General features: G+C 39.1%; 1 protein-coding gene across 1 annotated transcript in view; it reads right to left on the bottom strand.

The window, feature by feature from the left end:
• The window catches only part of dcaf5 (ddb1 and cul4 associated factor 5), a 102,505-nt gene that overhangs the window by 20,766 nt on the left and 63,816 nt on the right, over nt 1–17,923 (bottom strand). The window contains exon 7 of the mRNA XM_043698096.2: nt 1,201–1,267. Within this exon, the coding sequence (XP_043554031.2) occupies nt 1,201–1,267 (67 nt within the window). The remainder of the gene's footprint in view (nt 1–1,200; nt 1,268–17,923) is intronic.

The raw sequence follows: 17,923 nt of genomic DNA, 5'->3' as shown, positions 1-17,923 counted from the left end.
TGTGACTTAAAAGAAGTTCTGGGATTTATATATTAATGAACCAAAACCTGCAACCCATTCGAAAAGATGAAAGGTTTAACGACAGTATAGGTTTGTTCAATATCTCATTTCAGTTGCATGACACTGTAATCTTTTGCTATAAACTCTGTGTCTTATGGCCCTACTCCAGAATTACCTGATGACGGAGCAGTGCTCCAAAAGCTAGTGCTTCCAAATAAGCCTGTTGGGACTGTAACCTGGCACTGTGTGATTTTTAACTTTGTCCATCCCAGTCCAACATTATGACAACCAAAATATCATTTTTAGTCTACCTTTTGTACCAGTTTATCTTCAAAAGAAGCAGAACCATCTAAACAGAAATGCATAAAGGCAAAATACTACAGATGCTGGAAATCTGAAACAAACATGAAATGCTGGAGAAACTTCCTCAGAACATCATCCCAGACTCAAAATGTTAACAGATGCTGCCAGACCGGCTGTAATATATGTCTGAGGACTAACTCCCTGAACATTTGCTGCGTATTAACTGAATTCCAATATTTGTATCCCATTTCTTGTTTCAAGTTGACCATGAAGTTGTTCTGCTCTCCTAAGCTGGTTCAGGTTCTGCACTCAACCTGGACAGAGTTTCCAAAATTGAGCACCTTTCAGGACACTTAACACATTTTGCTTTTTGAAGAGGAGTACAGGAGTGCTTAAAATAGATTAGAGAATGGAAAAAAACCCAGTCACAATAAATTAACTTTTTCAAACATTGCTATAAAGTACAAGTTCAGAATTTGCTCACTCAAAACCACACACAAAGAGTCCCTAACTCAAAACTTAGAGCTCCTGTTAAGACTGTCACGTTTTTAATAATGATTCCCATAGCTGGAAAGAGACTGCCAAGTAAACATTAAACAATGAAATGTTTCGTACAACACCACTAGGAGACTGATTAAATCCACTTCTAGGCAGACTTTTACAACAGGAAGATCAAGGACACTCACCTCATTAGTCCAGGCTTCTATTAAAAAAAACATTGCAGACAAGTTTAAAAACAAAACAAATTCATTCTCCTAATTACGTATTGGGAAAATGTCTATATAAACTCAGACTGAGTGTCTCTTCTAAAAGAGCTATCATATATTCTTTATTTACCACAAAATTAGATATAAAAACAAATCTAAGTAAATCACATTAGGTTAAATTATAACTCACCTGTCTCCAAACTGGAAGGAATGCGCCACATGTACAGATTAAAGTCATCAGAGCCAGACAGAACAAACTGTAACGAGAGAAAAAGATTGCTTATTTTGTAAAGATTAATTTAAGAAAACTTGCAGATGGGGAAATCACAAACAAACTTTAACGTAGATGAATCAGAGATGATATACAACAGACTAGTTAGGTCTGTTTCTGTGGCTTATAAGGACTGGGAGAAAATTAGGACTGCAGATGCTGGAGATCAGAATCAAAATGTGTACTGCTGAAAAAGTAGAGGTGGTCAGGCAGCATCCGAGCAACAGGAGACTTGACGTTTCAGGCATAAGCCCTTCATTGGGGGCCCAAGGGGGCTGAAAGGTAAATAGGGGGGAGTTAACTCTGCATCAATGTCAATTTCACCAGTTTCCTCATCTCCCCTCCTTGACCTTATCCCAGATCCAACCCTCCAATTTGGCACGGCCCTCTTGAACTGTCCTACCTATCCATCTTCCTTCCCACCTCTCTGCTCCACCCTCCACTCCGACCTATCACCATCAGCCCCACCCTCACCGACCTATCACCTTCCAAGCTACCTTCCCCCAGCCCCACTCCCCTCCTATTTATCTCTCAGCCCCCTTTGGCCACCCCCTCCCATTCCTGATGAAGGGCTTATGCCCAAAATATCAACTCTCCTGCTCCTCGGATGCTGCCTGACCTGCTGTGTTTTCCAGTGTCATACCTTTTGACTCTGTGGCTTCTAAGTTACATAACTTAAATTCTTCACCCCTTAAGAAGCATTTTCAGTTTCCTTTTCCCATATTTTCTACATATACATAGTTGGCTATTCGCACTCTTTTAAGTGGAAGTTTCACAATTGAAACAATTAAACTGTTTTCATTGATCAAAAATCAACAATGAACAAAAACTGAAATGTTATTGGCTTAGCTCTGTTGTTTCCTCAACACTAAATACCAAAAAAAAGCGATACTATTCTTAAAAATTAAAAATCAAGTTAGTTAAAGCAATGCACCATTGAAATCTATACACACTGCATTGCATTACCCAATTACGAATTTTACAAATCCTATTTCACCTCATTCCAACCCTAATTTCTGAAGCTGTAAGGTATAAATGTGATTTATAGAACTAACTTTCCAAATCAATGTCCTATCACAAATGGATTTTTTTTAGTGTATAGAAGGAATTTTCACATTAATTGCATTCTACAGCCAAAACAAAAACATGAAACATAAATGGATGAGGTTGGAAAGTGTAGATATATAAAGGAACCCCGGCATTCTTGTTGATACTTCAGTGAAGGGTAACATGCAGATGCAGCAAGACTTTAGGAAGGCTAATGGAAATGTTAGCGTTTATTGCAAGGGAATTTGAGCATAGGCGTAGTGGAGTTTTCCTTCTAGGAGCTGGGTTAGACCTGGAGTACGGTGTACAGTTCTGGTCTTTGCATCTCAGAAAACAGATTATTGCCATAGGTGAAGTGCAGCAAAGATTCACCGGATTTGTTCCTGGGATGTTGGGGCTGCCCCGTGAAACTGGGCTTCTGTTCTCTAGAGTTTCAAAGAATGAGAGATTATGTCATTTGAAACTTACAAAATACTTAAAAGGGATAGAAAGGGCAGGTGCAGCTAAGATATTTCCCCTGATTGGGGAACTGAGACCAAGGCACACAATTTAAAAAATAAAGGGGATGCCACTTATGTTACTGGGTACTCATGTTGAAATCCTGCCATAGCAGATGATGAAATTTGAATTCAATAAACATCTTGAATTAAGAGTCTAATGATAACCATGAATCCATTGTTGATTGTTGGAAAAACGCATCTGTTTCACTAATGTCCTTCAGGGAAGGAAACTGCCATCCTTACCTGGTCTAGCCTATTTGTGACTCCAGACCCACAGCAATGTGGTTGACTCTCAACTGCCCTCTGGGCAATAATTGCTGACCCAGCCAGCTATGCCCATCTCCCATAAATACATTTTAAAAATGTCTGAGATGAAGAGAAACATTTTTATTCTAGGATTGTGAAACTTTGGAATTGTCTACCATTGAGGGGTGTGGAAGCTCAGTCTTTGAGGATGATAATGTTGAGTTTGATAGATTTCAGATTACCAGTGACATAGAGATATCAGGACAGGGTGAATAAGGCATTGAAATATTCAATCAGCCATTATCACATTGAATGGCAGGATAGGCTCGATGGTTTCCTTGTTCCTTGCCAAAGCCATTGCTGAAGTTGTTTAAGAAGAAGAAAACAAGATCAGAATTGTAGTTTTAGTGCCATTTTTAATTATTGCGATGAGTATTGGGCGGTGGAATTTAAACAGTAAGCATTAAATGAGAAACATTTTTGGATCCTTAGCAGAGCACAGTCATGGTAAGTGACTAAACAACAGTCACAAACCAGTTTCTCCCATCCAAGTTCATTCTTATTTTAAGCTTCTGAGATCAGACAAAAGGCTGGTATGGCCACAAGTTTGGCCACAAACCAAAGTTTAAATTTGGTTACAATACCATCAAACATAACTTTTTGTAAGAACAATTAGCACTATTGAAGCACATTTCCAGTTAGCCATGTATTAAAACAGGCAGACAACAGGAGACACAAATGATTATCCCTGCCATTTTCAGCTACAAATAAAATGTAATGATATTAGCAGTAGGAAGAAGAGCTGATTCAGTGTGTGCGCACATGCATGTGTTAAAATGCAGTAATGTTGGCAAATATTTTGGAAAGCACTGACAGAGGATACAGATTATATAAGAACCTAAGAAACACCTTAAGTGTCTTCAAGTGTGTTCTACAAATTTGTAATGATTTACTGTATCTTAAAAAAAATTTACAAAACGAGTGCATTGCTTAACTGTCGACAATATTGAATTTCACTTTTCACCTTAGTCCATCAACCTATACTTTTAAATAGAATGGTTTGAAAATGGTCACTAGTGTTTTAACACTACTTGTGGCATGTTTTATGACTCAGTTACATTTTTATTACCAATTCTCACACTTGCGTTAGGCATTCTAAAAAAAGATCCTAAGATCATTAGAAGTACAGGTAGCTCTTTCATAATGCGATGGTTGTTTTCTTGTGCAACCCGTGTTGTAGAGAAATCAGGTTTTAGAAACAGCGCCCCCAACTCATCAATCACGTTACAGTGAATTTGTGTCAATCAAACACACATTATATATCAGAACAACCTGTAAGAGTAGGAGTAGCCATTCAACCCATCACACATGCTCTATCTTTCAATAAAGTCAAGGCTAATCTAATGGTGACTTGAGCTCTGCTTCTGTCCGTCTCCCATAACCCTTCCGTGTTGATTCTAAATGTTTCTTACTCAATGTTAAATAAAACAAATATCCCAGCCTCAAGTGCTCTCTGAAATTCCACCTCATCATCTCAATAGGAAGTCTGTTATTGATAAACTGTGCCCCTGAGCTCTCACTCCACCTTGCCTCTTGTTTTTCTTCTACTCTTGTTCTATGCTGTACCTTCTACTATTGAGGATGGGTACACAATATTTGTTCAAATTCTCTGTCATTTCCTGGTTGCCCATTTTAAATTTTCTCTAGTTTCACTAAGGAACCGATGCTTACTTCAGCTACTCTCTTCCTTTCCATCAGATCTTAACACCTTTGATTCAAAGTTCTCACAATTGTGTTTAATCTCCTCATGGTCTCACCCCTCAGAACTTACTAGAAATTTTCTTTTCTCCAAAACTAGCCTGTTACAAAGAAACCTCTACATCAACCGTAGCCATTGCTTTCTCTGACTCATAGTGGTTGCACCATCTATTGGTCAAGTCCTATCTCCTTTCCTAGAGCCCACTGTCTAAGGTCTTTAAGACCCTTTTTAAAACCCGCATTTGTCAGCAAAGATTTAGCCACTCAATCTAACAGCATCTTCCTTGTTATGCCTGATTACACCTCGATAAAAACTTACGGGGTACTTTTACATACAATAGATGAACAAATGTACACAATGCAATTTCTGATTTGTTCTTCCCTTTTAAAAGTGTTTACTTAAACCCATTATCTAATGGGTCTAGAGAATTACAGAGAATAGCTTCCCAAACTATTTTCTATTCACCACTTATGGATTGTTGATGCTATACCTCTTTGTTTTTAGCACTGTCTATGAAGTAATTATATCAGGACATGCTCAAAATTCAACTAAGCATTGTCTACTTGCACTTGTTGAAAAGAGAAAATCAAACCTTTGCTGAATCCACTTAAATTTAAAACTTGAATTGGTGCCATCATTGTAGGTAAATTTTACAATTTATGAATAGTGCCCAAATGTGAGAAACAATCTTAGTTTATTACCAAGGAGAGAAAAGCTTTTAAGTTTTCATCTACTTTTACCTGGAGCAGAAATAGCATGAAGCAAACATTATTTCTAGCAGTGCTGTAACACCAGTATATTCAGAGTATACTATCCTTTTGTTTCAAAGAGAAAAGGAGGCTCGACAATATTAAGGATTAAATGCATTTTGTTTAGTCCTCATCATTACAACTTCCCACATTAAAGTATATTGAACTGATGTTTTCCCACTGGTACAGTGAACAGCTGGCAATTTCCATGTCAAAGGGAGGAAACATCACAAACTACCAACGGCAGAAGGAACAGCCTAAGGCACTTTATAGAGATGTAAACCAGAGGCATATCATAAGATGAATGGCAATGGTAACTTGCAGTCTGAAAAGCAGTAATAAAACAATCTACAATAAGCAAAAATTATTAACCTCTTAAGCGTTTCCAATTTATTATTTCCGATTTATTTTAACCGCAGTATTACTTTTGCTTTAGTGTAGTATAATGTGAACAGAACACCACAGTGCATATGATTCATTCAATGCTCAGTCCACATTACTATCAAGTCAGCTCTGAAAGCCTGGCTAAAGCACTAGCAATGACTGTGACTCAAGTCGCCCCATGTTTCAGAGAGCAGGGTGACACGGTGGCACAGTGATTAGCACTGCTGCCTCACAGCGCCAGAGACCTGGGTTCAATTCCCTCCTTAGGCAACTGTCTGTGTGGAGTTTGCACATTCTCTCCGTATGTGTGTGGGTTTCCTCCGGGTGCTCCGGTTTCCTCCCACAGTCCAAAAATGTGCAGGTTAGGTGAATTGGCCATGCTAAATTGCCCGTTGTGTTAGGTGAAGGGGTAAATGTAGGGAAATGGGTCTGGGTGGGTTGCTCTTTGGAGGGTCAGTGTGGACTTGTTAGGCTGAAGGGCCTGTTTCCACACTGTAAGTAATCTAAAAAAAATCTAATAGACTTTTGACTGGTTGGAAAATTTACTTTTAGAAAGGCTTTCAGCCATAAAACGACTGCAAAATTGTGAGAATCTTCAAAATTAATTTAAACACGAGACATAAATATGAGCAGACGGTAGAAAAGTGGAGGGAAATGAGTCAACACAACAACAAATTAGCGCTCAGTGAATGTATTTTTCATTAAACATTTTCCCTAACCTTCAACAATAACAAAGCTTCATTCATCAATTTAATGCAGTGACAACCTCCGCTATGTTTATTTTGCAGTCAAGAAAGGGAAAGAGCAAGAGGTCTGTTCTCAGACTTCCACTCAACCCCCTCGCATACAGTCACCCTTCTAACGCGTGCATCTGACCAAGACTGACACCCTCTCCCCGCCGCTGCAAACAAAGCATTTCAAAAAAGGGAGGAACAGCAAGTTGGCCATCAAGTCTGCTCTGCCATTCAGCAAGATCAACAATCTTCATTTCCACTTTCCTGCCTTTTCCTCTTAAACCTTGATCAGCTTACTCGAAGATTAGGGTTACTGGTCCTAGATTCGCTTGCAAGGAGAAACAACCTCTCAGTAGATTCTCTATCAAGCCCCTACCCTAAGAATCCTATATGATTCAATAAGATCTCCTCTCATTTTTCCAAATTTCACTGGATACAAGCCCAACCCACTCAATCTCTCCACATAAGAAAAGCCCTCCAGATGTGGGATCAACCTTGTCAATCTTCTCTGGATTGCTGCCAACATCCTTCCTTAGATGAGAGAGCCAAAACTATTCACAGGTTCAGTGCATTCTCTTTACTGACATGATTCTGCTTAATAAGTGTTTAGATTTAAATTTATGATATTCCAGTAATCCATGTGCCTCTATACTGTAGCCATGAAGCAGCAAAAGCATGAAGCATTCAATTTAACGTTAAGACACACCACGTAAACACAGCACGGCAGGAGACTATGGAACTCTGACTCCATCACCTTTTGAGGAAGAGTGTCCTTAAATATTTATAAGACAGAGGTAGGTAGATTCTTGATAAGCAAGTAAGTAAAAGTTCATCATGCCCATCTGGTGTGCAGAAGCATAAAGTAATAGATCAGCAACAATCTTGTTGGATAGTGGAGTAGACCCAAGGAGCAGGGTAATCCACGCATGCTCCTAATTCGCATGCTTATGTGAATGTGTGTATGATGTCCAATCTTCCACCCCACCCCATACATCATTTTAACCTATTGCTTTCAAACTAAAAGCTCTTATGAATTCACCTCTTATCACTTGTTCTCATATGGAGTTTCCATTTTAGCAACCATTACGATAATTTAAAAAAAATTCCTGATCTGCCCCTTCATTTTTTTTGGATAATTAGGTTTTAGCCACTTCTCTTTTTAAAAGCCACTATGTCTGGTAATGACATGGCTGAGCTCAACAACTTCTGTGCAAAAATCTACTTCCAGCTTCTCCTTTCACTTTATCTCATTAAATTTCTGCTCGTTACTGGCTCATTGACTAGTGGGAACAGTTTATTTCTTAGTCATTGAATCAGGTCCCTTCCTAATGGCCAACACTTACATAATATTCTTTTAAGAACAGAAAGAATAGACTCATTATATTTGGATTTCCAAAAGGCTGCATTATAGACTCATTATTAAGGTCAGAGCATGCGAAGTCAGGGAACAAGTAGGAGAATGCATAACACACTAGCTCTAAAACAGAAAACAGACTAAGGGTGAAAGGTAGCTATTCAGAGTGGTAGAAAGTTTGAAGTATTGATGTGCAACAATTGTGCTAGGATCACAGTTGCTCACTGATGCAAATCACTTACATGAATTTTTTAGACTCGAGAATTAAAGCACAATTTTAAATGGAGGGGAGGCTGTGGTGAAACAGAACGTCACTGGACAAATAACCCAAAGCTCTATAGAAGCACGGGCTGAAATCCCATCCCAGCAGTATCAAAATTTAGATTCAATTAATTAATGTGGAATATAAAGCTCATCTCTGTAATAATGACTATGACAACTATCACTGGTCACGGCAAAACCCAACCTCCCTCCCTTTAGAGAACATCTGCCATCCTTTCTTGGTCTAACCTATGTGTGATTCCAGATCCATTGCAATGTGGTTGAGTCTTGACTCTGAAACGGCCAGGAGACCTCTCAAGGGCAATTAGGGATGTGCTACAAATGCTTATCCAGGACACTCACATCCCATTAATGAATAATCCCTTTAAAGAAGAAAAATTGTAAATAACACCAAGTTGGATGAATACAGCTAACAGAACAAAAATATGACAAAAATAGAAGAAGCTATTAATCTACTTGAAGAATAGGTGTCTAACTGGAAAATTAATTTCAGTATAACTAAGTGTAAGGAAGTACATGTTGGTATGAAGAATAATGGGCCATATGTGTTTCGGAAAATCAGTTTCTAAAAAGGAGGGACAGAACAGAAGGAATTGGCAGTCAAGATACATAAATCATTAACTTGAGTGGTACAGGCTAATAAGGAGATTTATTAAAAAAAGACAAGGAGATTAATTTCTAGGATAGAATTGAAAAGCAGAGAAGTTACGTTAAAAAAAGACTGGAATGATACCAGAACTGAAGTATTAAAGTCATCAAGAAAAGCTAAACAGGTCAGAACTGTTTTCCTGAAATGTGGAAGACTGAGGGGTAACCAGTGCTCCTCAAGATTATGAAAGGGTTTCATAGGGAAGACATGGAAGATGGCTCTGAAAACTGGACACAATATTGTAACCATTTCACTATTTTAAAGAAATTAAATAGAAGCTGCTGCTGCGGATTTGCTTTCTCCTGCTCCTTCAAAGTGTTTGCTTGAGGCTCAAGTTGGCTTCGAGTAGGGTCAATCGGAACAGGAGATTTGCGAAATCACTCAGTAACCAAGTGAAGTTAACAATAAAGAATAGCAGGTTAATTTGATTAAAAACAGAACAAGATATCACTCACTCCATCGCCTGGATACCTTAAATATAAAGTTCAAGGTGCTCTCAGCTTTTAAATAGAGGCGTGTTCTATTTGTAGGAAAAGTAGAGCTTGGTCATTGCTTAGACAAATCAAAAACCACTCCATTCAACTCTCTTTCACATAGAATTCACACTACATCTCAGAAGTATGCATTCTGTGCAAGTAAACCAATCTGTGGAAAGGCATTAAACATTGCTTTTGATATTGTTTAAACAAGTAATTTGAGTCTATTTAATAATGAGGAGGGCTTTGAGATTAATTTTATTATTTTGGATAGAACAGGAAGCAAAGGAGAATGAGAATAATTAATACTTTAAGTAATTTTTAAAATGCCAAAGTAACACAATTTTAATCATGCATCACATATATTTAAAAGATTGCTCAACACTTGAATGTATACAACTGACAAACAGAAATGAAACTGTATTTCATTATATAAACTTTACCAAACAGCTTTTGAAAAGTACAATGAGATGATGTTAGGGCAAATCTTAAGCAGCTTTACAGCTCTGTCATTCATATGGCAGCCAATCTTTTACACCAAGATGTTAAACAATTATATGCTTACATGATAAAAACAAATTCGCTATAAAATATATTTTCATACCGTATATCAAATGGGATGTGTTTTGAGCAAGTTTCTGAAACTGATACCTTTCTTTCCCAAAATCTACATAACATGCAAAAACAACATTGTAGAGAGGTCTCATACTATGCCAACATTTTACATATTTTATAATTACTTTCACCAGGTGAAAGTTGCTGTTGCAATGAAAAGAACTTGATCATGTTCAGGTACAACTTTCCCGATTCTCTTCCCTGGACAGTATAGCTCTCTGCTTCATTAAAAGAAACTCACCTAAATTCAACCGTTACCCTCGCAGTTCTGTTAAATTAAATATCTCTATACCTTGTTTGGCTCCTACTCCACACTATATTGAATCTATAATCATCAGCTTCAAATCCTTCCTCGTACCACCTGACTGTGCACTGTTTGCATTCTACACTATTCAGAATAGAACCAACACAGCACTCTCCTTAGTTTGACTGCCTTCTGAATCATGCAGCTATACTCTGCAATTGTTTCTCCAACTTCATCTACTTCTGTAGATTATACCTTCGAAAATCTCTTCAAAGTTACGTCAATTTGACTCAGTTGGTAGTACTGTCGTGCCTTAAGTGAAAGATCAAACCTCACTGCAGAGTAGTGGACAAAATTTCGGTCAAAAATCCAATCCAATCCTGAAAGATTTCTGCATTTTGGAATGTATCATGTTTCAGACTAGATTATAAATCCTGCTTCTATGTTCTGTTAGACATAGATCCCACAACATTAACTAAAGAAGACGACTCATGTTTGACACATCAGTGAATGCATGCCTCTCAAAGTCACTGTCTGAAACACCCAAAAGATGAAAATGATTGATCTATTAGAAAAAGTGACAGAAGCAGCAGCAGGAAGAGAACTAAATAAATTCCAGAAGATGCAGTACAGAAGAACCTCACAGGAGGCTCCATAGCACTGAAGACATCAAGTAGACAGGGGACAAAATGTCTGCAGATCAATTTCCCAGCTCGGCGAACATACCCACAACTACGGCAAAGTGACAGTAGCACGACTTCAACAACTACGTCTTCACAATGAGTGGTGACAGGATAGGAGAAAGTAGAAGGGGGTCAGATGCATTTTGCCTTGCAAGACGTGTTCCATTGTTGTCAGCATTATGTCTAACAGGTGGTCACGCTCAGTAAGTAAGCCAGAGCACCTGATGTGAAGGACAAGGCAACAAAACAGATACCTGTTCACACACCATCTAGTGGGAACTGTCCTGAACCTTATTATCTACTGTCGTCGTTCAAGATTCTCTTACCAATCTTTTCCGCAAGAATTATCTGCAGCTTGCTTCCTTATTACACAAACAGTGGAAAAGGCGAAATATTTGTCTCCAGAGAAAAGGCTTTTAGCCATCACCATTCATTAGACTATTTATCACAGTGTGCATGATTACAATAGTGGAGGGACAGGAACAACTTTTAAGAGTTTAGTGATAAGCAGAAAGTAGTCACAACAAGTGTTTATTTTTCAATAATGGGTCAATATAGTTGGGGGGAGGCAAGAGAGATGTGCTGGGGAACAAGCAAATGCCAAATATATAGAGATGGAGAGAAGGTTATATGTTGCTGCAGTACATTCATAAGAAGATGCATGCCTACTTTTCATAAGTTCATTACATCAATATCGCTAGGTTTTGGTGTACATAGGTACAGCTTCTATACTTGCCTGTGTGGTATAAATAGTTACCAATGAACGCATCATGAAAAAATCCCAATTTGCACCATCATGGTCTCCACTGCCGTTTTAGAGAACCTTCAATACTTCAGATACCCTTCTCCACTTCTTAAGTCATGATGTTACAGTCGGCTGCTAGCCATTTTAATTGCCTCAAGACAAAGTTACCAAACCTCCGGGAAACAGCTGCAAGCAATTCATGAGAAAAATTATCTAAGTATTAAGAATAAATGTTTCTTCACTAGCTTTAACCACTTTTAACTATTAATTCTACAAAACATTTGAAATGAGGATATCATTTCAATTCAAAGGTCATCCAATCTCTGTTAGCTTTCAATTGTTGTGCAAAGGCAGTCTAGAGTGAGGCAGGAGTTGCCATAAAGCCATTACAGCGAGTATGGGAAATGACCTGTTAGAGTGACATGCCATATGATGAAAATGCCAGCAATGATTCTGGCTTCTCTTAGTAGCCTTGGTTTAAGATGATGGAGTAGCATCTGGCTTCCTATACCCAGAAGGAAAGCTACCCATGGTGTACACTTTGAATATTTGCTGCATGCCCATCACATGCAACTGAAGAATAACATGGAAAATCATTGCGGGTCTGTGGTGCCTTAGATGGACAGCTACCAAACCTGTGAACCACACACACACATCAAAACCAGTTTCTACGTATTTACCAGACTACATCTGGTAACAGAAAACCAACTGCAAGTTTAGTCTTGAGATTTGTAGATTAAAGTGAGGTCTTAAAGAGAAGTTTATTGTGCTACCAGCAGGGTTCAACACACTCCAAACCAACAAGCATATCCAATCCAATCTAGGAAGACCAATCTGAAATTGATCTCCAGGTATGAAAATCAATATTCTGACTTTCCAGAGAAAGCAACGGGATTAAACTCAACAAGTTACCACTTGTCATTGGCTGCATTTAATTTTCAACTAAACACCTAAAATGTACTTCTGGGATAAATGTTTCCAGTGCAAACATGTGGTGTGAATGCTTTGTTCTGCCAAGTGCGTATTAAATAGTATTTAGCAGTGACTATGAAATTTACTCAATTTACTTGCTGTTCCATGTAAACGTGTTAATTTCCTCTCTGTAACTCCTAGAAAGTCATCAGGGAGATTGTGCAAGTCCACTCAGCAGCTTGAAAAGTTTCAGACAGTGAATTGAGCTGCTATCACCAGAGTTAGCAAGGCATTGGGCAAGTTCCTGTACAGTGCAGCTGGATCAATCTTTAGATAATGGGCTTTCATTCCATTCATGATCTCAAGCCCCAAGTATGGTGATGATTCCTTTTACTTAATATTCTATTTAAGGAGGTAATAAATTATACTCTACTTACCAAGAAACATTTGGACAGGTGGGCACAATGCTTTTGAAGGGCAAGATTCACTGGAGACTCTCATTGATGATGTTACCTACTCATGGTGATGAAACATCTGAAAACAAACCTTCAAGCTCAGCGAGCTAACCTATCATCAACCTGAGCTACAAATCTTCTCAAAAACTGCAAGCAAGATTTGTTCATTATGAAATATTGCAGTCAATACATTCATAGGGATTTATTTGGATTTAGCACCATGGAAGAACCAGCCATCGTTGCTGACATCAGCTGAGGCATACCTTTGGAGTATACCCACCCAAAAGGTATACCTCAGCTGGTGTCAGCAACGATGGCTGGTTCCTCCACTGTACTAAATCCAAATAAATCCCTATGAATGTATTGACTGCAATATTTCATAACGAACAAATCTAGCTTGCAGTTTTTGAGAAGATTTGTAGCTCAGGTCAATAAGTAAGTTAGCTCACTGAGCTGGAAGGTTTGTTTTCTGACGTTTCGTCACCATGACTTGCTCAGTTGGATGGACAGTTAGTCTGCAAATCAGAATAATGCCAACAGCGTGGGTTCAACTCCCATATCAGCTGAGGTTACCATAGGATTCTCCTTCACAACCTCTTCTCTCGCCTGAAGCGTGGTGACCCTCAGGTTAAATCACAACCGATCATCTCTCTCAGATGAGAGAACAGCTCTATGGTATGGTGACTAAAGCAACTTTACCTCTACTTACAACTTTAAGATGGAGCATGCAGTGCAGGCCATAAAACACAGAAGCAGATGTCAGTCATTCAGAATCAAGTCAGTGCCATTCAATGAGATCTTGGACAATCTGAATGTCTTCAATTCCACTTTCCAACTTTATCCCTATAAACCTTGAATCCCTTAAAGATGTGAAATCTATCTCAACTTTGGATATATTTAATGACCCAGCCTCAAAGACCTCCTATAGTAAATAATTCCACAGATTTACAACCTGCAGACAAATTTACTCCTTATCTATGACGTTAATTTGAGATTATACCCACTGGTCATGGGGAAACAATTTCTCTGCACCTACTCTGTCAAGCCCCCTAAGATTCTGATACTTTTCAATAGGCTCTCCTCTCATTATTCTAAACTCCAAAGAGTACAGGCCCAATGGACTCAACCTCTACTTATAACACCAGGGATCAACTTGGGGAGCCTTCTCTGGACTGCCTCCATTGCCATTCCATCTTTCCTAAGATAAGGAGACTAAAACTGTTCGAGTTGTGGTCTGACTAATGCTTTACATAGTTTAGCAAGACCTCTCTATTTTTATTTCTCATTCTCTTGGAAATAAAAGCCAACATTCCTGCATTCTAGCTTTTTGCAACTCATGTTTTGGATCCCCAAATGCAGCCTCTGTGCTGCAGGTTTTCTACATTCTTCCCCATTTAAATAATATTCTTCCCGTCCAAGTCTTTTCCCATATATGCCAAGTTTTGTATTCCCTGCATTACGAACTACATCTGAGCAGGTACAAGTAGTGCTCACCTCTAGTCCTGTGGCACAAAATATACACAAACTAAATTCTTATCGCTGGTGTTAAAGCACTGAAGGTGGTCAGTAGAAATCCATTGGAAAAAGGAGAGTAGAAGATAAAGGCTGAAGAGTTTTTCCCAAAAGCTTTGAAATTTAAGTGTTGCATGAAATCCTTTGGGGCTAAACACTTGATCAACAGTGGAGTAAAAATAACCTACTCAGCCCTGGAACATTTTCAATTAGGTCATATATAGTTCACCTTTATTTCAAAGTCCATTCACCTGCCCAGGACCGACAGTTCTAGCTATGCTTACCAAACAGAAATCTAAGCAATAGGCTTCAAATTCCATCAGCCATTTTTTTAGATTTTTGTACCTGCTCACCAATAATACAAAACTCAAAGACGAGACCATTTGTTCCTCCACGGTTCTTAATCTCCTGATAGCAACTTTTTATTTAACCTACTTTTCTAATCTACCTGCTCAGAGAGGTTATCACACCTCTAACAGCAACTGAGACTTGAACCTGGACCTTCCAGTTAAGGGGTAAGGACACTACCACTGTTCCACAAGAGGGCCCCAGAAAAAAAAATTCAGATGTGCGTTTCCTGGAACGAGGTGGATGACTTCACAACAGCCACTAATAAACTGAAATCAGCTCATTTTGACTATTCATGCAATCATGTTCCCATCATGTCTGCCAACCTAGTGTCACCTGCCAACTTGAATTTCTACAAGCCCCTCTTTACCCAACTAATCGATAGATATAGAGAAAAGCTATATTCTCAGTATAGATTCCTGGGACTTGTTATATTCTTCTGAACAAAATATATCTCTTTCTCATGCTTTCCTTGCTCTTCATAGATCCCTTTTCCTACATTTTGCTTCCTACCTTCCAAATAATCACTGACCCATATTACCCTTCGATTTTGTGTGCTTTATTTTTGCTAAGAATCTATCATTAAAAAAACCTTCTGGAAATCGATTGAAGCAGCAGCTACTACAGTAGGGGACTTTAAGTCCAGGAGGTATAACGCCAAAGGAAACAAATTGACAGCATTCCACACCAAATCCTGCCGTGTATGCTTCATCAAGCTGTCAACTACCTGGAGCCAGAGAAAGTAAATTAGTACACTGCGTTTATTGCAGCCCACATTCCTGGTTAGGAAACGTAAATTCCCAATGCAGGGCTGATCTAACTCCCAAATGAACTAAGTTTAGATGAAATTATAGGAGGCTGGTCGGTTATCAAGATTAGAATACCAATGCATTTCAGATTTTGGGTCGCAATTAGCACTTAAAGGATAAATAAAAATTTCTAACTTCTGTAACACCTCTCGACCAGGTCTCCTGGCCCAGAAATGCAGACAGTATCACTGATCCAGAAGAGTCCTCAAAGCTACTTTGTTACAGATATTTTTAATCCACCTTTTGTGATGACACTCCTCTGAAGCAAGGGAGGCTTGAACATAGGCCTTCTTCTGGCTCACTACTACTATTCCACAAAAGTCCTTAAAATTCACAACCTGTGATGGTCAGGAATTGAATTAGGTCAACCTGCTCAGAAGGCAGCAATGGTCACCACTATACTATCATTGCTGACTAAATCGGACTTGTATATACTGTTATAATCACCTCAATATGACACACATCTGGGGCCAATGGGACTTGATTCCCTTGAATCCAACCTTCTGGCACTATTTTGTTATATGTTTACCAATTGTTAGAAAACTACCCAATTAACTTCTCTAAAAAAATACAAAAAGAATATGTCATTAATTTGTTCTATTCAAATTAATTTGCTCTCAGTAAGGAGGCTGGCTCAAGGTTCAAGCTCCACATGCTCCAGAGGTGAGTAATAGCATCTCTGAACAAGTTAATTAGAAAACATTTGTTGCGTAGTCAGGTGGGAGATCAACACCAAAACTTCACTCCTACTGATTCAAGCGATGTCTTTATTGGCTACCACACCAATGCATTTACAGTGGAGGTAAAAGCTACATCAGGGCACGATATCCATATTGGAAGGTTCCTCTTCAAGTTTACTTTTTGGTTTTCAAGGGCTGCTTTTTCATTCTCACTAACTCCATTATAAATGATGCAATCACATGGTAACATTACTTTCTGTATTGATATATGTACTGTGTGATATTTTGCAAATGGACTGAAGAGGAAGCAGAATTAGAAGAATTCACCAATACCAACATCAATAATCAACAAAACACCATTAAACTTAAAGCCCCGACACACAAAGAAGCATTAATTACACAGACACACAGGATTTAAATTGGCAGAAGACAACACATTATAAGCTGGCAATTACTTCTCCTCAAAAATAACTTACGTAAACTTGAATACACAAAAATCTATCAACTTGCAGATTTGTGAGATCACATCACATATCCACAATATTTTAACCAACCTTAATACACCTACCAATAATTTAACAGCTGACTTACTGATCATTACTAAAGCATCCATTGTGTATTCAACACATAGCCCCTGAATATACGCAGCATTAAGCTAGAGATTCCACATTCATGTGGAAGTGATTTTCTTAGTGATTTCAAGTTCTCAAAGATTGTTTGAAAGGTTTAAAACTATTCTCCCTGCATATTACTTGTCTCTCCCTCCCAAACTTTGTGACCTTCCAGTCTACTCACCACATCCACCCCTCACCTTGCAGCCCCTGTCCCTCTCTCCTTGCTCCCATCCCCTTGTGGCTTACCCATTTCCTTCCAAATTCCCCTTGTGGATTTCATATCTCCCCAACTCCTTCCCCTTGTGGTCTTCCCATCTACATCTCCAGCACACCACCTGTCTCTCCCTAAGCATCTTCAGCCTGTCCTTCCTCCACAGATGTGGCTTCCCCTCCCCCTGCGACCACCCCGTTTCCCTTGCTAAAACCCCCCTTTCCCCTTTTTAGCAATCAGGAACCACCACCACCTCAGCTGCTTTGGCATTTCCTCCTCCTCATCCCAACAGCCTCCCTGTCCCCTCCCTCCACCCCTGCTTCCTCTCCCCACATCCTTTTGTGATTCCCCCGCCTCACTTCCAACCCCACCCTCCCACACAATTCCTGCTCCCTCTGCAGCGTTCTTGGCATGATCTCTTCCCCTCAGTGTCTCCTGTACCCCTAAATCCCCCAGCTGCCGTCTCCCTCACCTCTCAAAACCCTTCAGCCATCTGCTCTGTCCAACCCTACCCGCACTGCACCCTCCCGCTTTCCCAACTTTCCCTTCAGTCCAAATCCTCTTCCCTTCTCTTCTCCCAGCATCCATTTCCTGCTTTCCCCCATTCCTTGCTGTCCAGTAAAATCCCGCCTAT

This window comes from Chiloscyllium plagiosum, unplaced genomic scaffold (assembly GCF_037043375.1).
Source record: "Chiloscyllium plagiosum isolate Xiang-an unplaced genomic scaffold, Cpla_swu_hap1 HiC_scaffold_8, whole genome shotgun sequence".
NCBI lineage: Eukaryota > Metazoa > Chordata > Chondrichthyes > Orectolobiformes > Hemiscylliidae > Chiloscyllium > Chiloscyllium plagiosum.
Note: the sequence above shows the minus strand (reverse complement) of the source record. Positions and strands in the feature narration are given on the sequence as shown.